At 42.2% G+C, this 26654-nt stretch overlaps 1 protein-coding gene across 1 annotated transcript in view; it reads right to left on the reverse strand.

The window, feature by feature from the left end:
• Positions 1 to 230: 230 nt before the first annotated feature.
• bicc2 (bicaudal C homolog 2) overlaps positions 231 to 26654 on the reverse strand; it is a 51470-nt gene continuing 25046 nt past the window's right edge. Inside the window, 10 exon segments of the mRNA XM_061899547.1 lie at positions 231 to 542; positions 639 to 738; positions 4695 to 4861; positions 4947 to 5019; positions 5021 to 5143; positions 9300 to 9457; positions 18673 to 18712; positions 19111 to 19216; positions 21949 to 22154; positions 22242 to 22375. Coding sequence (XP_061755531.1) covers positions 412 to 542; positions 639 to 738; positions 4695 to 4861; positions 4947 to 5019; positions 5021 to 5143; positions 9300 to 9457; positions 18673 to 18712; positions 19111 to 19216; positions 21949 to 22154; positions 22242 to 22375 — 1238 coding nt within the window. The 3' untranslated portion in view covers positions 231 to 411.

Below are 26654 nucleotides of genomic sequence, written 5' to 3' on the forward strand. Positions count from 1 at the left end.
CACATTTTTCAACCCATTTCAACCGACATTCAAACTAACACTTTTCCAAAGTTCCAAACCAAATTCCGGTTTTCCTGGAAATTCTAGCTCTTTAACATTCCAACTAGCATTTCACTTCAACTTTAGCATTGGAACATTCCCATGAAGGAATCTAGTAGTTTCTAAACATGGATTCAGGTTTGCTGAACACAAGAGTGACAGCAGTGCCCTCTAGTGGAATTTGGACATAATTCTTTGCTCGGGTTTTATTGACATTTGCATGAAACTTAGTGGTTAATGTGAACAAATTGAAAGAACATCGATAAAGAGAAGACCTCCTTGTCTTGATTTAGAAGAAGAAACTTTGGAATTAGGCTGCTGACGCCAGACATGATGACATGCTGGTGTGTTGTTTTGGACAAGATCTTGTCTTCACCAGCGGTTGCTCAAGGTCGCCACCTCCAAGTCCACAATGCGAGGCAGTCTGCCGCTGGCTCCGCCTTCCAGGTACCCGGACTTCACGCTGGACGTGTCCGAAGGCCTCCGCTTGCTCTTGTTCAGATCTGGACCGGACAAGGAAAGTGTTTGTTTTAAATGGTTTCGTCCCAGACGTGTAGGTGGAGGTCGAGACGAGGAGGCAGAGCCAGGTGCTGCCTCACCTGAGATGGCGAGCAGCATCTTTCGTCTGGCTCCGAACGTGCACACGCCCACTTCCTTCAGGTCATCGTCAGACAGCGTGAGGAAAGTCTGGTAGTCGATCTGCATGAGCACACGTGGGGATTCACTGCTAATATGCTACAAACCCCGTTTCCATATGAGTTGGGAAATTGTGTTTGATGTAAATATAAACAGAATACAATGATTTGCAAATCCTTTTCAACCCATATTCAGTTGAATATGCTACAAAGACAACATATTTGATGTTCAAACTCATAAACATTTTTTTTGCAAGTAATCATTAACTTTAGAATTTGATGCCAGCAACATGTGACAAAGAAGTTGAGAAATGTGGCAATAAATACTGATAAAGTTGAGGAATGCTCATCAAACACTTATTTGGAACATCCCACAGGTGTGCAGGCTAATTGGGAACAGGTGGATGCCATGATTGGGTATAAAAACAGCTTCCCAAAAAATGCTCAGTCTTTCACAAGAAAGGATGGGGCGAGGTACACCCCTTTGTCCTCAACTGCGTGAGCAAATAGTCAAACAGTTTAAGAACAACGTTTCTCAAAGTGCAATTGCAAGAAATTTAGAGATTTCAACATCTACGGTCCATAATATCATCAAAAGGTTCAGAAAATCTGAAGAAATCACTCCACGTAAGCGGCATGGCTGGAAACTAACATCAAATGACCGTGACCTTCGATCCCTCAGACAGCACTGTATCAAAAACCGACATCAATCTCTAAAAGGATATCACCACATGGGCTCAGGAACCCTTCAGAAAACCACTGTCACTAAATACAGTTGGTTGCTAGATCTGTAAGTGCAATTTAAAGCCCTACTATGCAAAGCGAAAACCATTTATCAACAACATCCAGAAACGCCGACGGCTTCTCTAGGCCTGAGATCATCTAAGATGGACTGATGCAAAGTGGAAAAGTGTTCTGTGGTCTGACGAGTCCACATTTCAAATTGTATTTGGAAATACTCTACATCGTGTCATTTGGACCAAAGGGGAAGCGAACCATCCAGACTGTTATCGACGCAAAGCTCAAAAGCGAGCATCTGTGATGGTATGGGGGTACATTAGTGCCCAAGGCATGGGTAACTTACACATCTGTGAAGGCGCCATTAATAATGAAAGGTACATACAGGTTTTGGAACAACATATGCTGCCATCCAAGCACCATCTTTTTCATGGACGCCCCTGCTTATTTCAGCAAGACAATGCCAAGCCACATTCAGCACATGTTACAACAGCGTGGCTTCGTAAAAAATGAGTGCGGGTACTTTCCTGGCCCTCCAATCGAAAATGTATGGCGCATTAAGAAGTGTAAAATACGACAGCGGAGACCCCGGACTGTTGAACGACTGAAACTCTACATAAAACAAGAATGGGAAAGAATTCCACTTTCAAAGCTTCAACAACTAGTTTCCTCAGTTCCCAAACGTTTATTGAGTGTTGTTAAAAGAAAAGGTGATGTAACACAGTGGTGAACATGCCCTTTCCCAACTACTTTGGCACGTGTTGCAGCCATGAAATTCTAAGTTAATTATTATTTGCAAAAAAAAATAAAGTTTATGAGTGGGGATAGGTTGATTGGCAACACTAAATTGGCCCTAGTGTGTGAATGTGAGTGTGAATGTTGTCTGTCTATCTGTGTTGGCCCTGCGATGAGGTGGCGACTTGTCCAGGGTGTACCCTGCCTTCCGCCCGATTGTAGCTGAGATAGGCGCCAGCGCCCCCCGTGACCCCGAAAGGGAATAAGCGGTAGAAAATGGATGGATGGATGGAGTTTGAACACCAAATATGTTGTCTTTGTAGTGCATTCAGCTGAATATGGGTTGAAAAGGATTTGCAAATCATTGTGTTCCGTTTATATTTACATCTAACACATTTTCCCAACTCATATGGAAACAGGCTTTTTATATTAGCCTACTATCAAAATGACTATGTGTCGCAGGCTGTCGCAAATCTCCAGCAAATCAACAAAATCGACAAAGTTCACCTTTGTGCATTCACGCACAGCATAAAATGTTTGGTGGACAAAACGAGACAAAGAAGGAGTACATGCAAACAAATTATGATGAGTTCAAGGACCACTGAAATTAGTAGGACAAAACGGTGCTCGCCAAATACTCTCATCATGGATTCATGTATAACAGTGTGATTCCTAACAATTAGGAAGGTTTGTTGTTCTACAGAAGATAAATCCAAACAAAAACAAAAACAATTTTCTTCATCTTTTTCCATTTTCAGACATCTCTGAAAGAGGTTCAGGGAGCCACTAGGGCGGCGATAAAGAGCCGCAGGTTGCTGACCGTATTTCCTTGAATTGCCGCCGGGGTGCTAATTAATTTAAAACGTCTTCTCACTACTGCGCTTACCAAAGGCATGCAGTAAAAATGTTTAGTGTGATGTAAGGATACCATCATTAAAAGCACATTTAATGAAAAAGAAAATGTTATTATGGTTTTACGTTTACTTATAAATGAAGTCCATGCCAGCTCCTTCTGATCTAAAGCATCGATAACTTGTTATAGAAGTCTTCCTTATCTTTCTTCAGTTTTAAAATTCTCTCTGTCTCGATGGAGATCTTCCTTTATTACCTCCTGCTTCGACTGAAAGTCCAGTTTGGAAAAACTGCTATCAGACCGCTGCTATCAGTTAGCTCGGCTCCTCAAGTGCGGGCGACGACAGAATTATCCTGGTACAACTCCCCCTCCCGTTCTGCTCCGTGGGTGATCTCTTTATCCCACCGCTGCCACCAGGAAGTGTTATTGTATAAATAATACACTGGGTATTTAGGACTGGAACATGTTTTATTTCAGACCGGTTGTTCACATAGCCAGCATAGGTGTTACATCCTAAAAGGTCCGTTGTGCATCCGCCGCGTCATATCCGTCCCAGCACATATCACGTCACTCATTGTCACGTCTTCTACAGCCGAGTAGTCGCAAGAAGGATCACTAGCGCCCTCTACCACCAGGAGGCGGGAGTCATTTAAAGACTCATATTTGACACACGCAGCTACGGTATTGTGACGGTCTCAAGCCGTCGTCTTGCGGGTTCCCAGGACCACCAAGGAAGGACATGGCTTAAACAGTTTGACTTTGGTTATTTTTCAATAAAACCTCAGTCCAGGTCGCTCTTCCGCTCCTCCTCTCCGCTCGCTCGCCGTTAACTCGCCGCCATCTTGGGCCGGGCTCCAGCTTGCCCTGCCTGTCTGTCAAACTGTCAGCTCCACAGGTATATTAATAAAACATAGCTTCTTACGGTTCTTTTTAGCATATTCAGTAGCTTGGACCTTAAATCCTACTGAATAGCTCCTAATCTTCTTCCCTTTATGCGATTTCAACTTACCGGTATTGAAATCAGCCTCGGGCTTCACGTTGGCAGAGGGGTTAGTGCGTATGCCTCACAATACGAAGGTTCTGAGTAGTCAGGGTTCAATTCCGGGCTCGGGATGTTTCTGTGTGGAGTTTGCATGTTCTCCCCGTGACCGAGTGGGTTCCCTCCGGGTACTCCGGCTTCCTCCCACCTCCAAAGACATGCACCTGGGGATAGGCCCCTCCCACCTCCAGAGACATGCACCTGGGGATAGGCCCCTCCCACCTCCAGAGACATGCACCTGCGGATAGGCCCCTCCCACCTCCAAAGACATGCACCTGGGGATAGGTTGATTGGCAACACTAAATGGTCCCTAGTGTGTGAATGTTGTCTGTCTATCTGTGTTGGCCCTGTGATGAGGTGGCGACTTGTCCAGGGTGTACCCCGCCTTCCGCCCGGTTGTAGCTGAGATAGGCACCAGCGCCCCCGCGACCCCAAAGGGAATAAGCGGTAGGAAAATGGATGGATGGATGGAAATCAGCCTCCTCCGTTTTAAAAATAATGACAGGGGAAGTGACGTGATGAGTTTGACCCGGCAGTAATTCAAGTCAGGCGCATACTATATGCCCGGCGGAAATTCAAGGAAATACGGTATTTTGGGTACGTTTCTTTTAGAACAGATTAAAGTCACATAAAACCTTTTTTTTTTTTTTTTTACCTCTTGCTGCTCAAACACTTGGATGTACTTGATCAAGCCCAGCTGGCCCAGAAGCTCCGGCAGGTCATCCATCATTTGGGGAGAGGGGCTGCGCTGACTGCAGATGGACGCCCTCCTGGACGAGCACACGTCTTCAAAGAAGCCGCCGCAACCCGGGAAGCCCTCCGCTACGCAGGCAAACGGAGAGGTCAAAGTTCAGGACGGAAGATAGCGACGACCATGATGGTGATGACGACACGGAAGGTGACTCACGGGGTTTGTCGTTTCTGTTTCTGTTGGGCGGGAAGGCAGGGAAGTGGGAGGCGGGGGAGAAGGAGGCGGGGGGGCGGGGAGGAGGGAGAAGAAGAGGAGGAAGAGGAAGAGGAGGCAGGGTGGGACCCTCGTCTGTCCCTCCAGTTGTCTGAGTTGCTCCCGTTGGAGGACGGGGTCCCGTTCTGATTGGCCCACGGCTGCAATCACACCGTGACATCATCACAATTTGCACGTTCTCATAGGCTGGAGTCACCTGACCTCACGTCTGCGGGCCAGCGAGCGGCTGTTGTCAAAGCTTAGTGGCCAGCATTATCAAGCAATGCTTATTTATATAGCCCTAAATCACCAGTGTCTCAAAGGGCCGCACGAGCCACAACGACATCCTCGGTAGAGCCCACATAAGGGCAAGGAAAAACTCACCCCAGTGGGACGTCGGTGACAGTAACTATGATGACTATGAGAAACCTTGAAGAGGACCGCATTTGCGGGCAACCTCCCCTCCCTAGGGGACCGAAAGCAATGGATGTCCAGCAGGTCTAACATGATACTGTGAAAGTTCAATCCATAGTGGATCCAACACAATAGCGAGAGTCCCTGTCCATAGTGGAGCCAACCGGAAACCATCCCAAGCGGAGGCGTATCAGCAGTGAAATTTCCCCACTGCCCTTTGGAGCCAATCCTTTGTCAGGTCATCATTAAACCAGCCATTCTTGGAGGAAGCTATGATCACCCCGGGGATGCATAGCCTTTACATCACGGACAGCACCTTTAAACACAATGTAAGGCTTCAACTTTGTCCCGTCTGCTTTAGCTGCAAGTGCCTTCTCTTGGCCGGTGGTTTTGAGGCAGATGGGGCGGGTGCCTCTCTCATTGACCGTACTAAAACCAACCATGTCAAACCAGACGGTTGTTTCATCCATGGCGATGATATTCTTGGGCTGGATTTTCTTGGCTTCTGTCTGTTATCTGTTTAGTAGTGAAAACGAGGAAGTTGACAATCTCTTCGACGGGAGCGTCCTTCTGTGCAACTGTTGTTCTCCTCCTGAGGGTAAAGTTGTTCCGACGCAGGAATCGACTAAACCAGCCACTCGTTGCACCAACCACCACCCCGTGTCACTCGTGGTGGAATACAACTCCGTGGCCTTAATGTGGATCATTTTGCGGGACACACGGCGGTTCAGTCCACAAAGGTGATGTAGCCACTGACACAAATTAGCATCAAGCTCGTCGCTCACTTTCTTCCTACCTCCAGCAGATAAGCGAGCCCGTTTTCCATCGATTGCCGACTGAGATAGTAGATCTCCCTTTTTTTTGTTTCCATTCTGGTACACGTTTTGGGTCAACCTTAAACTGCCTAGCTGCTGCCAAACCAGAATTTTGCTCCGCATACTTCACAACCGCTACCTTGAACTTTAAGTAAAACTTTCTGTTCTTCTTCCCTCTTAAAGTATTCCCGTCCATCAGTTGTGTTGTACCGCTATACATGGGCTATTATTGGGAAGAGGTATTTAATTCACAAAATGGGCTCAGACCCTGGGTGGCTATTAGGACATGGGCGGTTATTTGCCCAAGGGCGTTTACTTGGTAATATACGGTGTGTGTGTGTGTGTGTGTGTGTGTGTGGACTCGGATGGTAGAAGGTGGGGCTTGAACCAGGAACCCTCAGGTTGCTGGCACGGCCACTCTCCCAACAGCGCCACGCCGTCCCGGACATGTAATTTAACATGCATTTTCCACTATATAAATAAACAAAATGACACAAAACCAGACTGGAAATAATCCACAAAGTCAGAACAGTTGCACGAGAGTATCCAAGTGATGTAGTTGGTGATGGGGATCCCTGTGTTGATTTTTGCCGATATCCGATATTGTCCAACTCTTTGTTACTGATACCGACATCGACCGATTTTCCAAAACAACTCAACTCAAGTTATGGAGAAAAATGCTGACATGGCACTGCCATTTTTATTATTGAAGTCACAAAGTGCATTATTTTTTTTTATCATGCCTCGAAACAGCAGCTTGGAATTTGGGACATGCTCTCCCTGAAGGTGCATGAGGAGGTTGAGGTGAGGGTGGTTGCGGGGAGTGTATATTGTAGCGTCCCGGAAGAGTTAGTGCTGCAAGGTTTTCTGGGTATTTATTCTGTTGTGTTTATATCGTGTTACGGTGCAGATGTTCTCCCGAAATGTGTTGGTCATTCTTGTTTGGTGTGGGTTCACAAAATGGTGCATATTTGTAACAATGTTAAAGTTATTTACACGGCCTGCATTCACTTGTGTGTGTGTGAAGAGTTAGTGCTGCAAGGGTTTCTGGGTATTTATTCTGTTGTGTTTATGTTGTGTTACGGTGCAGATGTTCTCCCGAAATGTGTTGGTCATTCTTGTTTGGTGTGGGTTCACAAAATTGTGCATATTTGTAACAGTGTTAAAGTTGTTTACACGGCCTGCATTCACTTGTGTGTGTGTGAAGAGTTAGTGCTGCAAGGGTTTCTGGATATTTATTCTGTTGTGTTTATGTTGTGTTGCGGTGCAGATGTTCTCCCGAAATGTGTTTGTCATTCTTGTTTGGTGTGGGTTCACAAAATGGTGCATATTTGTAACAGTGTTAAAGTTGTTTACACGGCCTGCATTCACTTGTGTGTGTGTGAAGAGTTAGTGCTGCAAGGGTTTCTGGGTATTTATTCTGTTGTGTTTATGTTGTGTTACGGTGCAGATGTTCTCCCGAAATGTGTTTGTCATTCTTGTTTGGTGTGGGTTCACAAAATGGCGCATATTTGTAACAGTGTTAAAGTCGTTTACACGGCCTGCATTCACTTGTGTGTGTGTGAAGAGTTAGTGCTGCAAGGGTTCCATCCATCCATTTCCTACCGCGTATTCCCTTTTGGGGTCGTGGGGGGCGCTGGCGCCTATCTGGGTATTTATTCTGTTGTGTTTATGTTGTGTTACGGTGCAGATGTTCTCCCGAAATGTGTTGGTCATTCTTGTTTGGTGTGGGTTCACAAAATGGTGCATATTTGTAACAGTGTTAAAGTTGTTTACACGGCCTGCATTCACTTGTGTGTGTGTGAAGAGTTAGTGCTGCAAGGATTTCTGGGTATTTATTCTGTTGTGTTTATGTGGTGCCCAAGACCAGACTTAAGACCAGGGGAGACAGGGCCTTCTCTGTGGTCGGCCCTAAGCTCTGGAACACTCTGCCGCTCCATCTTCAAACTGCTTCCACAGTGGAGTGTTTTAAGTCTCGTCTTAAGACCCACTTTTATTCTTTGGCTTTTAACACTACGTGAGTTGTGTGGTCCTCTGTTGTCCTCTGTGTTTTTTATACACTTTTATTTTTATTTTACTGTTTTAATTGATTTTACCCTTTAAAATAGTTTTTAATCATATTTGTTTTTATATTGTTTTTATTGGTTTTATTTTTATTCCTTTTTTGTTTTATTCAGTCATTGGTGGAGCATAATATTGTTTTTGACATGGCTGTGCAGCACTTTGGAAACGTTATTGTTGTTTAAATGTGCTATATAAATAAAGTGGATTGGATTGGATTGGATTGTGTTACGGGGCAGATGTTCTTCCGAAATGTGTTTGTCATTCTTGTTTGGTGTGGGTTCACAAAATGGTGCATATTTGTCACAGTGTTAAAGTTGTTTACACGGACTGCATTCACTTGTGTGTGTGTGAAAACCCGTAGAAATAAACTGATTTGGCCCGGCACCCAAAGGAGATGCCCCCAACATTGTTGTCTGGGTGGAAATCAAGAGGAATTCGGGAGAATGGTTGCCCAGGGAGATTTTTCGGGAGGGGCACTGAAATTCGGGAGTCTCTCGGGAAAATCGGGAGGGTTGGCAAGTATGATTGGGAGACACAACTGTTCTGTACAGCTGCGTTTTGAATAGTCATAAATTGTACTTTTTGAAACCGATACCCATAATTTCCGATATTACATTTCAAAACAGTTATCGGATGATAATATCAGCAGGCTATCTGTATCAAATATAAAACGCCATGCGGTGGGGAAAGACCGTTTTTCGACCCAAGCACCACTACTTTGGAGTGAGCGTACGAATGTCCATAAAGTCTCATTACTCCACATCGATTCAGCTCGTCAGCCCGTTTGAAGGTTTCTTTTAACGAGGTGGAAGCACTCAGGGAAGCAGGGGGGAGGCCAGCGTCTGTGCTGACCAAAGCGATGCTATCAGCCTGAGACTAATTGAGTATCCAAATTGCCGTCGTCGGCCACACGGCGGGAGGACTTTTGAAATGATTCGACAAATGAGACCAGTGACTCGGAACAGCCCGAGGAGAGCTCGGAAAAAGAAAAGTATCTGCTGGTTAGTCGAGGTGGTTTTAGTACCTGGCTGGCGCAGGCGCTCAGGTAGGGTTTGTAGCTGCGACGGCTGATGTTCCGCAGTTCCTTCACGGCCTCCGCCGGCATGGATTTGGAGAAGCCCAGACCACTCCACGTGTCCGTGGGTGTGCGGACTTCAGTGACCACAGGTTTTCTCTGCATGGCTGAGAAAGAGGCGCCAAAGGAAGAAGCATGACTGCAAAGAACTGGACAGTTTAGTCACATCCAAATACAAACCCCGTTTCCATATGAGTTGGGAAATGGTGTTAGATGTAAATATAAACAGAATACAATGATTTGCAAATCCTTTTCAACCCATATTCAGTTGAATATGCTACAAAGACAACATATTTTATTTTTTTCGCAAATCCTAATTAACTTAGAATTTCATGGCTGCAACACGTGCCAAAGTAGTTGGGAAAGGGCATGTTCACCACTGTGTTACATCACCTTTTCTTTTAACAACACTCAATAAACGTTTGGGAACTGAGGAAACTAATTGTTGAAATTTTGAAAGTGGAATTCTTTCCCATTCTTGTTTTATGTAGAGCTTCAGTCGTTCAACAGTCCGGGGTCTCCGCTGTCGTATTTTACACTTCATAATGCGCCACACTTTTCGATGGTAGACATGTCTGGACTGCAGGTGGGCCAGGAAAGTACCCGCACTCTTTTTTTTACAAAACCACGCTGTTGTAACACGTGCTGAATGTGGCTTGGCATTGTCTTGCTGAAATAAGCAGGGGCGTCCATGAAAAAGACGGCGCTTAGATGGCAGCATATGTTGTTCCAAAACCTGTATGTCCCTTTCAGCATTAATGGTGCCTTCACAGATGTGTAAGTTACCCATGCCTTGGGCACTAATGCACCCCCATACCATCACAGATGTTGGCTTTTCAACTTTGCGTCGATAACAGTCTGGATGGTTCGCTTCTTCTTTGGTCCGGATGACACGATGTCGAATATTTCCAAATACAATTTGAAATATGGATTCATCAGACAGCAAAACACTTTTCCACTTTGCATCAGTCCATCTTAGATGATCTCAGGCCCAGAGAAGCTGGCAGCATTTCTGGATGTTGTTGATAAATGGCTTTCGCTTTGTATAGTAGAGCTTTGACTGGCCCTTACAGATGTAGCGACCAATCGTATTTAGTGACAGTGGTTTTCTGAAGTGTTCCTGAGCCCATGTGGTGATATCCTTTAGAGATTGATGTTGGTTTTTGATACAGTGCTGTCTGAGGTTATCGAATGTCACGGTCATTCAATGTTGGTTTCCGGCCATGCCGCTTACGTGGAGTGATTTCTCCAGATTCTCTGAACCTTTTGATGATATTATGGAGCGTAGATGTTGAAATCCCTAAATTCATTGCAATTGCACTTTGAGAAACGTTGTTCTTAAACTGTTTGACTATTTGCTCACGCAGTTGTGGACAAAGGGGTGTACCTCGCCCCATCCTTTCTTGTGAAAGACTGAGCATTTTTGGGGAAGCTGTTTTTATACCCAATCGTGGCACCCACCTGTTCCCAATCAGCCTGCACACCTGTGGGATGTTCCAAATAAGTGTTTGATGAGCATTCCTCAACTTTATCAGTATTTTATGCCACCTTTCCCAACCTTCTTTGTCACGTGTTGCTTGCATCAAATTCTAAAGTTAATGATTATTTGCAACAACCAAAAAACGGTTTATCAGTTTGAACATCAAATATGTTGTCTTTGTAGCATATTCAACTGAATATGGGTTGAAAAGGATTTGCAAATCATTGCATTCTGTTTATATTTACATCTAACACAATTTCCAAACTCATATGGAAACGGGGTTTGTACAACCGTTTCAGTTTTTCCCCAGTATACGTAGATCCAAATGCTTCACAGTATGCCTGTCACATACAGTAGATACCCAACATGTTATATTAGTTTCTAGTCAGCCTCAGAAAAGAGCGCTACGTCCGACTCAATATAAAGTTGTGGAAAGGCCAAACAATAATGCAACACATGATGGACAGCGATGAAGAGCCGGGGGAGACTTTGCAGTTTCACATTGACAAAACGAATCAATGCGGTCTGTCCATCACTGCAGTTCTACTCATATATATATATATATATATATATATATACATATATACATATATATATATATATATATTTACAAACGTGCTGGGTTCAGGTGTTGAATAATGCATCCGGATCAGTGCTTCTTGATGCCAGCTAGTGGCATACTTAATAAGGCTCACACTGTTGAGCGCCACACACACACACACACACACACACACACCAAAAGAAGCATGTTGCACAAGCAGGGAGAAGAATGCATACCCTATTTTTCGGACTTAAAATCCTTTCATTTTCTCAAAAATCGACAGCGCTTATAGTACGGAATAATTCTGGTTGTGCTTACCGACATCGAAGCAATTTTGTTTGGTACATGGTGAAATTATAAGTGTGACCAGTAGATGGCAGTCAGACATAAGAGATATGTGTAGACTCACTCTAGACTTCATGAACTCCAACAAACATAATAAAGCAGCCCTTACTGTACAATGTCTGCTGTCATCAAGATGCCGACTGCCTCTATAAGTGTGACCAGACATAAGAGTACGTGTGTGCTGCAATATGATGGCGGTCACACATAGGAGGTATGTGTAGACTGCAATATGACGCGAGTAAACAACACCCAAACTTTAAATGTTCCATTTGACGTACGCATTTTCTACTGCTCGTCCCTTACTGAGTCGCAAGAAAGTGCTGGAGCGGTTTAGCTCGGTTGGTAGAGCGGCCGTGCCAGCAACTTGAGGGTTGCAGGTTCGATTCCCGCTTCCGCCATCCTAGTCAATGCCGTTGTATCCTCGGGCAAGACACTTTATCCACCTGCTCCCAGTGGCAACCACACTGGTTTAAATGTAACTTAGATATTGGGTTTCACTGTGTAAAGCGCTTTGAGTCACTAGAGAAAAGCGCTATATAAATATAATTCACACAATTCACATCCCATGATGTGAGTATATATGTAATGTGGTAACCACAAGGAAGTGTTTTACATTTAGAAAAAAAATTATAAAATATCTCCTTTAAGGCGCCTCGTAATCCTTTGGTATGAAAAAAGACCGGAATAGACCCGCCCATCGGCACTGATGCCTTATAACTCGGTGCGCCCTATGGTCCAAAAAATACGGCAACTGCTGTGAAATACTAATTTTATGTTTCCGCAGTCATTGTTTGTAATGTTACGGTACATTTTTCATTACACAAAAAACAAAAAATAATAATAATAATCCGGTGATCGAAAATAGACCACTCATCGGTGCGCCCTATGGTACGTAAAATACGGTCCCATCCCATCATAAGTAAATTAATAATTACCTAAATCATGAAACGATTATTCAAACCAATAAATAACTTAATAAATACCTCCGATGAGGTGGCGACTTGTCCAGGGTGTACCCCGCCTTCTGCCCAGCTATAGCTGAGATAGGCGCCAGCGACCCCAAAAAGGGAATAAGGGTAGAAAATGGATGGAATTAGTAAATACATCCATCCATCCATCCATTTTCTACCTCTTATTCCCTTTGGGGTCACGGGGGGCACTGGTGCCTATCTTACCTACAATCGGGCGGAAGGCGGCGTACACCCTGGACAAGTCGCCACCTCATCCCAGGGCCAACACAGATAGACAGACAACATTCACACTCACATTCACACACTAGGGACCATTTAGTGTTGCCAATCAACCTATCCCCAGGTGCATGTCTTTGGAGGTGGGAGGGGCCTATCCCCAGGTGCATGTCTTTGGAAGTGGGAGGGGCCTATCCCCAGGTGCATAGTTTTGGAGGTGGGAGGGGCCTATCCCCTGGTGCATGTCTTTGGAGGTGGGAGGGGCCTATCCCCAGGTGCATGTCTTTGGAGGTGGGAGGGGCCTATCACCAGGTGCATGTCTTTGGAGGTGGGAGGGGCCTATCCCCAGGTGCATGTCTTTGGAAGTGGGAGGAAGTCCGAGTACCCGGAGGGAACCCACGCATTCACGGGGAGAACATTTAAACTTCACACCGAAAGATCCCGAGCCCGGGATTGAACCCAGAACTACTCATGACCTTCATATTGTGAGGCAGACGCACTAACCCCTCCGCCACCGTGCTGCCTAATAAATACATTTAATGAATAATGACATTCAAAACACGTGTGCATTTATTTCCAGGTATAATTAATTAATGGCAAATTAATTAATTAGGTTAATCAGGTTTCTCATTGTCCCATTGGGTCGAGTTTTTCCTTGCCCTGATAGGGGACCTGAGCCGAGGATGTTGTTGTGGCTTGTGCAGCCCTTTGAGACACTCGTGATTTTGGGCTATATTAGTACACATTAATTGATTGATTGACAGTTTCAAGTTTATTTATTTACTCAATTCCTTCGTGTCTGTCGGGAGGCGCAGCCGGCGAACGAGCAGCGGGGTGGGACACGCTGGGGACGGCCCAAGATGGCGGCGAGCAGGCGGAGAAAGCGGCTGAGCGGAGAGGCGGGGCGTGCCGGGAGCAATCCGGTGGCCATGTACTGCTTGCCTGTGTATCGGCTGGGGACATCTCTGCGCTGCTGATCCGCCTCCGCTTGGGATGGTTTCCTGCTGGCTCCACTGTGAACGGGACTCTCGCTGCTGTGTTGGATCCGCTTTGGACTGGACTCTCGCGACTGTGTTGGATCCATTATGGATTGAACTTTCACAGTATCATGTTAGACTCGCTCGACATCCATTGCTTTCGTCCTCTCCAAGGTTCTCATAGTCATCATTGTCACCGACGTCCCACTGGGTGTGAGTTTTCCTTGCCCTTATGTGGGCCTACCGAGGATGTCGTGTTGGTTGTGCAGCCCTTTGAGACACTAGTGATTTAGGGCTATATAAGTAAACATTGATTGATTGATGTGCAGGTGTAGGGATCGCGTCCCAGGACACAATTAACTCATCTCCTCACGCTGGATAAAAGGGGAGAAGGAGGAGAGATCGGGGCAGAAGGAGTAGGAGAGCCGGCAAGAGCGAGCAAGACACGAGAGACGGAGACGCGGCCGACTAAAGAGCGGACCAGAGGAGCGAGCAGTGGGAGCGACGACGGCGCAAAAGACAGCTGCTCCTCCGTGTCTCACTCTTTAGTCGGCCGCGTCTCCGTCTCTCGTGTCTTGCTCTCTCTTGCTTCTCGGTCACTGTCGCCAGCTCTCCTACTCCTGCCCCGATCTCTCCTCCTTCTCCCCTTTTATACAGTGTGAGTAGATGAGTTAATTGTGTCCTGGTGCGCGATCCACACACCTGCACATGACTGCGGTGTTGTTCCCGGCACGCCCCCGCCGCATTCTCCGCCTCCTCGCCGCCATCTTGGGCCGGGCCCCAGCGTGCCCCGCCCCACTGCTCGTTCGCCGGCTGCGCCTCCCCACAGTGTCCCTTTTAAGTTTATCGTGTCACGCCATGGTCTAGCTCAGTCTGGGAGCCTGTGCGTGGTTCTGTGAGTCAATGCCGATCCATCTCCTGCAATATAAGACTTTAAATGACTTACGGAGCAGATGGCCCATTCACACTCCAAGTTCATAATCCCATCATGAGAGGAACACTAAGGCAATTTGGGACCTTTTGGCTGTGGTTTTTCTCCGTATCGCTTTCTGAATGATGGATGAGGCGGCGTTCACTTTGGGCGTGTGTTCAATGTTTAGGTGGCGACCAAACATCTCAGTCCCGTCACGGGGACACATTTGTGTGTCTTTCTTGGTGCGCGTCGCAGGAGAGTTTTAGTGTTGTTTTATTGTGAGGACGGGCACCGTGTCGCCAATAAACACGTGGGATAGTGTTTCCAATCTCATGGTATCAATGCGCTGCCTCCATTTAAAATGAATTGTAAATAGGCATACTGGGTCTGCAGCGATATCACTTTTGCAGAAAAAATAATAAATCTATTGCGTTGGGGGACAACTTGATGATAAGAACATTTATACACATGCACAAATAAGTACTATACACAATGTGGACAAAAGTATTTGGACACCTGTCATGTGTTTGTGTTTATGTTTTGTTGCCATAGCAACTCATTTTTTTTCACCTGTCTCCATGTCTCGCACCTGTTTTCACTGATCACCACAGTATTATTTAAGCCTGTCCGTTTCTGTTCTTCGTCCTGGCCAACATCACGATCTACCACCTTCTAACACCATCTACCACCTGCTACGCACCTTGTAATGATCCATGTCCCGTTATCGTTCCGTTCCAAGTAAGTTTGTTGTTATTCATGCTACTGTGCAAGAGTTTTTGTTCTATGTTCATAGTTTTGCCATTGTGCGCGCCTTTTGTTTATTCCTGTTTTTAACAGTAGTGTTAAGATAAAAGAAGTCTTTACCTTCCATCTCCGGTCCAAGTTCACTTGCATCTCGGGAAAACAACCACCTCATAGTCCAAGTATTGACAGTACAGCGACTTGAGAGTTTTGCGAGAGAAGAGCTAAATGTTATTCTTTATTAATAATAAATTATTGTAATAATTAATCATTATTGTTTTTACTTAATAACATTTATATTTTTTTTTTATAAAAAAAATGAATTAGATATAATTCAATTAAATGTGTGTCTGATTTGGATATAAATGGGAACTGCACTTTTTTTGCTATTTTTTTTTTCAAAATATTAAATAATTGCGATTAAAAGTTTGCCTAAAATGGAGCCCATTAAAAACATCAAAACACCTCCATTAAGGTTTTATATCCATCCATCCATCCATCCATCCATCTATTTCCTACCGCTTGTCCCTTACTGGGTCGCATGGGGAGGAGTGCTGGAGCCTAGTGGTTAGATCAGGGGTCACTAACCCGGGGCCCGTAAGGACCAGATGAGTCGCCCGCTGGCCTGTTCTAAAAATAGCTCAAATAGCAGCACTTACCAGTGAGCTGCATCTATTTTTTAAATTATATTTATTTACTAGCAAGCTGGTCTCGCTTTGCTGGACATTTTTAATTCTAAGAGAGACAAAACTCAAATAGGATTTGAAAATCCAAGAAAATATTTTTAAGACTTGGTCTTCACTTGTTTAAATAAATGTATTTATTTTTTTACTTTGCTTCTTATAACATTCAGAAAGACAATTTTAGAGAAAAAAATACAACCTTAAGAATGATTTTAGGATGTTTAAACACATATACCTTTTTACCTTTTAAATTCCTTCCTCTTCTTTCCTGACAATTTAAATCAATGTTCAAGTATTTTTTGTATTTATTGTTAAGAATAATAAATACATTTTAATTTAATTCTTAATTTTAGCTTCTGTTTTTTCGACGAAGAATATTTGTGAAATATTTCTATAAACTTATTATGATTAAAATTCCCCAAAAATATTCTGGCAAATCTAGAAAATCTGTAGAATCAAATTTAAATCTTATTTCAAAATTTTTTGAATTTTTTTAAAATTTTTGTTCTGAAAAATCTAGAAGAAATAATGATTTGTCTTTGTCAGAAATATAGCTTGGTCCAATTTGTTATATATTCTAACAAAGTGCAGACTGGATTTTCACCTATTTAAAACATGTCATCAAAATTCTAAAATTAATCTTAATCAGAAAAAATTATTAATGTTGTTCCATAAATTATTTTTTGAATTTTTTTCAAAAACATTTGAATTAGCTAGTTTTTCTCTTCATTTTTTTGGTCAAATTTTGAATTTTAAAGAGTCGAAATTGAAGATAAACTATGTTTCAAAATGTAATTTTCATTTTTTTCTTGTTTTCTCCTCTTTTAAACCGTTCAATTGTGTTTTTTTAATCCTTTATTCTCTACAAAGAACCTTCCGTAAAAGGAAAAAAAATACATACGAGGGAATGACAGACAGAAATAGCCAATTTGTTATATATATATATATACATATATATATATATATATATATATATATATATATATATATATATATATATATATATATATATATATATATATATATATATATTATTAAAGGTAAATTGATTAAATTGGCTATTTCTGGCAATTTATTTAAGTGTGTATCAAACTGGTAGCCCTTTGCATTAATCAGTACCCAAGAAGTAGCTCTTGGTTTCAAAAAGCTTTCTTCTTCTTCATCCTCCTCCTTCTTCATCATCATTCTTCTTCATCATCATTCTTCTCCATCATCCTTCTTCATCATCCATCATCCTCATCCCTTTTTTTCTTCTTCATCGTCCTTCTTTTTCATCATCCTACTTTTTCTTCTTCATCATCATCCTTCTTCATCATCGTTCTCCTTCATTATTATCATCCTTCTTTTTCTTCTTCATCATCATTCTTCTTCATTATCATCATCATCCTTTTTCTTCATAATCATCCTTCATAATCATTCGTCATCATCTTTCTTATTCATCATCCTGCTTCTTCATCATCTTTCTTCTTTATCATCATTCTTCTTCATAATCCTTCTTCATCATCCTTCTTCTTCATCATCATCATCCTTTTTCTTCTTCATCATCCTTCTTCACCATCATCCTCCTTTTTCTTCTTGATCATCCTTCTTCTTCATCATCCTTTTTCGTCATTATCATCCTTCTTCTTCATCATCATCATCGTCCTTCTTTTTATTCTTTGTTATCCTGCTTGTTCATCATCATAATCCTTCTTTGTCTTCTTCATCATCCTTTTTCATCATCCTTCTTTTTCTTCATTCTTCTTCTTCAACATCACCATTCTTTTTCTTCTCCATCACCCTTTTTCTTCTACTTCTTCATCGTCCTTATTATTTTTCAACATCCTTTTTTATTATTCTTCATCATCATCACCATAATCCTTCTTTTTCTTCTTCATCGTCCTTATTTTTCATCTTCCTTTTTCTTTTTCATCCTACTTTCACAAGTCCTAAGGCGAGGAAGCAGCTCACCAGCCGATGATATCAACATAGCCACACAAGCTAGTTAGCTCCCTCTGATCATGACGCTGCTATAAATAGTTTGTCTGCGTTAGCGCTGATAATAACGTGATCACTAGCCCTTGGTCCATATTAAATGTTTTTAGAGGGTTATTTAGAGGGCTTTATGGGCAGAAGAGAGGACCTATCATTGGCTCATGTTTATTCACGATTTAAAATGCATTAAAAAAATACATCCGTCTTCTTGTCCCTCATAATGATTGTAAACTATTGGCAAAACTCCAAAAAAGGATTTCAGTTCCAATTTAAGAAAGTAACATATGCTGCAGAATTCATTTTTAAGGAGTAGGCCTTTTGGAAGCAGCCACATTATATTCTCTGAGGAGAGGCTGACTGCAAACCCTTGGGTTAATGAATTGATTCAGACTTTTGTCCATATGCTACAGGCCTGTGAATATTAGATTAGCTCAGCACAGTAGAAGACGAGAAGCCCTATTAAACATTAAGAAGCACAAACCTCTGGTCGCCAGCAGTTTCTTCTTCTCGTAGTCATAAACCTACAAAGCACAAACAGAAAACAAAGTAGTTAAATAATGCACGACTTTGTGACACCTTGGAACAGGCGGGGGGTAGAGGCGGATGTGTCTCTTACGGCTCGTTTACAGCAATACTCGCGCATGAAACAGCACTTACTAGTGGTGTCGCGGTGGCAGTAGGCCTGTTAATACTTTGTGCCACTTTGCATAAGCGTGAAAAAACAAAAGGAATGCGACGAGGACGAAACAAACACACAAAAAAATCGATCCCCGGGGGAAAGAAATCGATCGGAATCAGCGCAAAGGAAAATACTTCCTTTGTGCGGCTTGGTGGCTGTGGTATTTGTGTATTTAGAAAAATGGTGTGCACTGTGGCGATAATAGAGACTGTGTTTTATGTTATTCTTTGCAATCCTCACCTCAGATTCCGAAGAGCTCGCGCAAACATCCCGGGAGTGCATCGCATCTCTCCTCAGGCTGTTCCTATGCTCGCTCCTCCCACGCTCAATTTCTGCATTCAGCATCCTTGTGCAGTCAAGAGATAACACACACACACACACACACACACACACACACACACACACACACACACAGAAGTAGCAATTAAAAGACAAACACCGTGGCAACAGGAAGACTGCAAAGCCAGCGTTTATATTGTGTGTAATTATGAGCTATGTAAGAGACGAACACAGCTGTGTGTTGTGAACTGTTTCTCACACAGGAAGATGAAAGTTAGACAATGCGAGGATCAGTCACACAGGAAGAAGATGAAAGTTAGACAATGTGAGGACCAGCCACACAGGAAGATGAAAGTTAGACAATGTGAGGACCAGTCACACAGAAAGATGAAAATTAGACATTGTGAGGACCAGTCACACAGAAAGATGAAAGTTAGACAATGTGAGGACCAGTCACACAGGAAGAAGATGAAATTTAGACAATGTGAGGACCAGCCACACAGGAAGATGAAAGTTAGACAATGTGTGGACCAGTCACACAGAAAGATGAAAAGTAGACAATGTGAGGACCAGTCACACAGAAAGATGAAAGTTAGACAATGTGAGGACCAGTCACACAGGAAGAAGATGAAAGTTAGACAATGTGAGGACCAGCCACACAGGAAGATGAAAGTTAGACAATGTGAGGACCAGTCACACAGAAAGATGAAAATTAGACAATGTGAGGACCAGTCACACAGGAAGAAGATGAAAGTTAGACAATGTGAGGACCAGCCACACAGAAAGATGAAAGTTAGACAATGTGAGGACCAGTCACACAGGAAGAAGATGAAGGTTAGGCAATGTGAGGACCAGTCGGCAGGATGGCGATTGCAGAAGAAAAAGATTAGATCAGCCTTCCCGGTAAGGTCTATTCAGGTGTACTGGAGAGAAGGCTTCACCGGATATTATATCCAGTGTGTTTTTGTCCTGGTCATGGGACCGTGGACAGCTTTGTACTCTCAGCAGGGTTCTTCAATGAGAATCCACAAGGGGAAATTAAGATTTTCGGCCACAATCCAATTCAAGAGCAGACAAACATTACAGGGAAAAAGAACAGGATCACCGACGGGTCTGTCAACTTCCGGCGCCCCTTACCAAAAAAGGGGAAAAACAGGTAAACACTGGAGGGGGGTGAGTATAAGGTGGTGACTTGTCCAGGGTGTAACCGCCTTCCCCCTGAATGCAGCTGAGATAGGCTCCGGCACCCCCTGTGACCCTGATAGGGACAAGCGGTAGAAAATGGATGGATTTATATTCAGTGCAAGCCTGGGGCCATGGAAAGGGGGTCCAGACGGAGCCAAGGAAGGAAAAAAAACTCACAGCATAGTACACAGTTTTTATTCACAAGATGGCGCCACTGTAGTGTCTCCTGTTTTCATGGTTTTTTTTGCCTTTTGGTCCGGGACCCCTTTGGGACTGCGTGACAAGGGGTGACTTCTGCGGTGCTTTTTTGTGAACTTCTGGATCTGCCTCCTGGGAGCCTTTTGGCCATGGAGACCAGCTGCTGGGTCACTGCCACACCAGAGTCAGTTTGGAGAGACTGGAGGAGATGCAGATGAAGAAACAGGGCTGTGGAGCTGGCGCTGAGCACCGGGAAGGACAAGCTTTACAGTGTCTTGGCTGATTGAGCAGGTATCGGACACCTCGGTCTCCTTGGACGTTCCCTTGCTCATCCATGTGGACTGGACACTGGCCGAAAGTTGGTGGGCGGCCGAGGGTGGAGTCGGCTCTCTTAATTGCTTTGTTGGGTCTGCTCCTGTCTTTGGCTATGCTCCCCCCCCACCCCAGCAGACGATGGGATGAAACACCGCATTGGCCACCACAGTGTATGGTTTCATGGCAGGTTTCATCAGCTCAGCTCTTTTATTGTCTTTAATGTCCTTTGTTATTTCCCTCTTACACATGTTTATGTGTGCTAAAGCTAGGAGTATTTCCCCCCTTAGCCTCAGTCTTGACCCTCTCTCCAGGGGCCCAGGCTTAGACTGAATATCATTTTTTTTCTCATCAAAAAACATAATTTCAACACCCACACCCACTGTGGTGGCCTCTGCAGTGTTTCACACCATCGTCTGCTGGGGTGGCGTGGGGGAGGGGAGCATGGCCAGAGACAGGAGTGGACCCAACAAAGCAACCAAGAAAGCCGACTCCACCCTCGGCCGCCCACTAACTCTTGACCAGTGTCCAGTCCGCATGGATGAGCGAGGATGCATCTAAGGAGACGGAGGTGTCCGGTACATGCTCATTCAGCCAAGACAACGCAAAGCTTTTTTGTCTCTGCAGCCCTTTCTCTTCATCCCAATCTGCTCCTTACTTACTAAGATTTAGTTCCTCCTGTTCCTGTTGGAACATTGGGCGACGAGTCCCCTCCATTTGTTCCGGTCACTGGCGACCCTTCTTGCTCCATGCCAGCTGACTCCCATCTCTCTCAGGTCTTCCTTGGCTGTTTGTCCCCACGTCTTCTTTGTCCGTCTTCTCTTCCTCTTTCCCTCTTCTGGCACCCAGTCCATTGCCACACTTGCCGGTCTCTCTCTTGGCAGTCGGAGTACGAGAATCTCCTCCAGTCTCCAGAAAAATACAGGTCTTCCAGTACAAGTTCCACCTCTGTGGTCCTTCTCCATTGCCTATCTATCTGGGGTCCTCAAAGGGTGAGTAGGTTTGTTTAGCTACGTTTTATTCAGCGTTCTTTTACTTGTGTGGCATACTGTACTTTTACTAAAAACTTTATGGATATGTGTTTGCACGTGACCCCGGCCTCACCTGCATGTTAACGCCTGTCCGGTGGAGTGACGCCTGGCCTGGCTGAAAACCTTGCTCAACTCTGGACCTTGCAGACTCCCCCTACGGCCCATCAGTGCCATCCTGCCGCTGGGGAAGTTCACCGCATCCTCCGATGACATCAGCATCACCCTGTCCTGAGGGCTCTCATCCTCGGATTGTCCAGACAGGTCGTCGTTTTCTAGAATCTACGACAAGGAGCAAATATACCGTGAGTATTCTATACCTGTCATCTGTGAGCTGTGAGTTTCTGAAAGTCCTGGTTAGCACACTACCTTCTCCAGGGGGCGGCAGTCTGTTGCCTTCAGTCCGGCCCTGACTTCCTCAGTCGGGGCCGGGAGCCCGGGTGGGGGTGAGGGGCGGGGCTTTGTACCACTCATAACTTCCAGCACGGGAGCTGCTAGAGGGACTTTTTAGCATACAAAGACCACACAGAAGTATTTCAACTTTACTCGAAATGTCTGTCAACTACTGCAGGCACAAGATTATGACTGTACTGTAATTACAGCATTTTTACTGAAATAAAAATGTAATGTAACATTGCAACAAATGACTCTAATAATTGAGATATCCTTACATTTCACTGTTTCACAGTAAAATGCTTTAATGGTAGTCCTCTGTAATAGCACAACAAATTACTGTAAATTCAAACTGATAGGTGATAAACTACGCCGCACATTCGTGTACAGTACTGTAAGTAGCGGTAGGCTGTTAACTGAGATAGATTTTACTGTAATTATAAATACAATAGATACTATTTACAGAATGTGCAATAGATATTATTTAAATAATCTGCTGCTTGGATACTATTTACAGTATGTGCAATAGATACTATTTATAATATGTGCTGCTTTAGATATTATTTACAGTATGTGCAATAGATATTATTTAAATAATCTGCTGCTTGGATACTATTTAGAGTATGTGCAATAGATATTATTTAAATAATCTGCTGCTTGGATACTATTTACAGTATGTGCAATAGATACTATTTTCAGTGTGTGCTGCTTAGACAGTAGTTACAGTATGTGCTGCACAGATACTATTTACAGTATGAGCAATAGATACTATTTACAGTATGTGCTGCTTGGATACTATTTACAGTATGTGCCATATATACTATTTACAGTATGTGATGCTTAGATACTATGTACAGTATATGCAGTCAATACAATATACAGTATGTGCAATAGATACTATTTACAGTATGTGCAATAGATACTATTTTCAGTATGTGATGCTTAGATAGTAGTTACAGTATGTGCTGCTTGGATACTATTTACAGTATATGCAATAGATACTATTTACAGTATTTGCAATAGATACTATTTACAGTATGTGCTGCTTTGATACTATTTACAGTATGTGCAATAGATACTATTTACAGTATGTGCTGCTTGGATACCATTTACAGTATGTGCAATATATATTATTGACAGTATGTGCAATAAATACTATTTACAGTATGTGTTCTGCTGAGATACTATTGACAGTATGTGCAAAAGATACTTTTTACAGTATGTGCTGCTTTGATACTATTTACAGTATGTGCAATAGATACTATTTACAATATGTGCTGCTTAGATACTATTTACAGTATGTGCAATAGATACTATTTACAACATGTGCAATAGATACTATTTACAATATGTGCTGCTTGGATACCATTTACAATATGTGCTGCTTAGATACTATTTACAGTATGTGCAATAGATACTATTGAAAGTATGTGCTGCTTAGATACTATTTACAGTATGGGCAATAGATGCTATTTACAGTATGTGCAATAGATACTATTGAAAGTATGTGCTGCTTGGATACTATTTACAAAATGTGCTGCTTGGATACTATTTACAGTATGTGCAATAGATACTATTTACAGTATGTGCAATAGATACTATTGACAGTATGTGCTGCTTAGATACTATTTACAGTATGTGCAATAGATACTATTGAAAGTATGTGCTGCTTAGATACTATTTACAGTATGGGCAATAGATGCTATTTACAGTATGTGCAATAGATACTATTGAAAGTATGTGCTGCTTGGATACTATTTACAAAATGTGCTGCTTGGATACTATTTACAGTATGTGCTGCTGAGATACTATTTACAGTACGTGCTGCTTGGATACTATTTACAGTATGTGCAATATATACTATCTACAGTATGTGCAATAGATACTTTATACAGTATGTGCTGCTTAGATACTATTTACAGTAAGTGTAATAGATACTATTGACAGTATGTGCAGCTTAGATACTATTTACAGTATGTGCAATAGATACTATTGACAGTATGTGCTGCTTAGATACTATTTACAGTATGTGCAATAGATACTATTTACAATATGTGCAATAGATACTTTACACAGTATGTGCTGCTTAGATACTATTTACAGTATGTGCAATAGATACTATTTACAGTATGTGCATGCAATAGATACTATTGACAGTATGTGCTGCTTATATACTATTTACAGTAAGTGCAATAGATACTTTACACAGTATGTGCTGCTTAGATACTATTTACAGTATGTGCAATAGATACTTTACACAGTATGTGCTGCTAAGATACTATTTACAGTATGTGCAATAGATACTATTTACAGTATGTGCAATAGATACTATTGAAAGTATGTGCTGCTTAGATACTATTTACAAAATGTGCTGCTGAGATACTATTTACAGTACGTGCTGCTTGGATACTATTTACAGTATGTGCAATAGATACTTTATACAGTATGTGCTGCTTAGATACTATTTACAGTAAGTGCAATAGATACTATTAACAGTATGTGCAGCTTAGATACTATTTACAGTATGTGCAATAGATGCTATTTACAGTATGTGCTGCTTAGATACTATTTACAGTATGTGCAATAGATACTATTTACAATATGTGCAATAGATACTTTACACAGTATGTGCTGCTTAGATACTATTTACAGTATGTGCAATAGATACTATTTACAGTATGTGCAATAAATACTTTACACAGTATGTGCTGCTAAGTCACTATTTACAGTATGTGCAATTGATACTATTGAAAGTATGTGCTGCTTATATACTATTTACAAAATGTGCTGCTGAGATACTATTTACAGTACGTGCTGCCTGGATACTATTTACAGTATGTGCAATATATACTATTTACAGTATGTGCAATAGATACTTTATACAGTATGTGCTGCTTAGATACTATTTACAGTATGTGCAATAGATACTGTTTACAATATGTGCAATAGATACTTTACACAGTATGTGCTGCTTAGATACTATTTACAGTATGTGCAATAGATACTATTTACAGTATGTGCAATAGATACTATTGACAGTATGTGCTGCTTGGATACTATTTATAGTATGTGCAATAGATACTATTGAAAGTATGTGCTGCTTAGATACTATTTACAGTATGGGCAATAGATACTATTGAAAGTATGTGCTGCTTAGATGCTATTTACAGTATGTGCAATAGATACTATTGAAAGTATGTGCTGCTTAGATACTATTTACAAAATGTGCTGCTTGGATACTATTTACAGTCTGTGCTGCTGAGATACTATTTACAGTATGTGCTGCTTGGATACTATTTACAGTATGTGCAATAGATACTATCTACAGTATGTGCAATAGATACTTTATACAGTATGTGCTGCTTAGATACTATTTACAGTAAGTGTAATAGATACTATTGACAGTATGTGCAGCTTAGATACTATTTACAGTATGTGCAATAGATACTATTTACAGTATGTGCTGCTTAGATACTATTTACAGTATGTGCAATAGATACTATTTACAATATGTGCAATAGATACTTTACACAGTATGTGCTGCTTAGATACTATTTACAGTATGTGCAATAGATACTATTTACAGTATGTGCAATAAATACTTTACACAGTATGTGCTGCTAAGTCACTATTTACAGTATGTGCAATTGATACTATTGAAAGTATGTGCTGCTTATATACTATTTACAAAATGTGCTGCTGAGATACTATTTACAGTACGTGCTGCTTGGATACTATTTACAGTATGTGCAATATATACTATTTACAGTATGTGCAATAGATACTTTATACAGTATGTGCTGCTTAGATACTATTTACAGTATGTGCAATAGATACTGTTTACAATATGTGCAATAGATACTTTACACAGTATGTGCTGCTTAGATACTATTTACAGTATGTGCAATAGATACTATTTACAGTATGTGCAATAGATACTATTGACAGTATGTGCTGCTTGGATACTATTTATAGTATGTGCAATAGATACTATTGAAAGTATGTGCTGCTTAGATACTATTTACAGTATGGGCAATAGATACTATTGAAAGTATGTGCTGCTTAGATGCTATTTACAGTATGTGCAATAGATACTATTGAAAGTATGTGCTGCTTAGATACTATTTACAAAATGTGCTGCTTGGATACTATTTACAGTCTGTGCTGCTGAGATACTATTTACAGTATGTGCTGCTTGGATACTATTTACAGTATGTGCAATAGATACTATCTACAGTATGTGCAATAGATACTTTATACAGTATGTGCTGCTTAGATACTATTTACAGTAAGTGTAATAGATACTATTGACAGTATGTGCAGCTTAGATACTATTTACAGTATGTGCAATAGATACTATTGACAGTATGTGCTGCTTAGATACTATTT

This window comes from Nerophis ophidion, linkage group LG05 (assembly GCF_033978795.1).
Source record: "Nerophis ophidion isolate RoL-2023_Sa linkage group LG05, RoL_Noph_v1.0, whole genome shotgun sequence".
In the NCBI taxonomy this organism is placed as follows: Eukaryota; Metazoa; Chordata; class Actinopteri; order Syngnathiformes; family Syngnathidae; genus Nerophis; species Nerophis ophidion.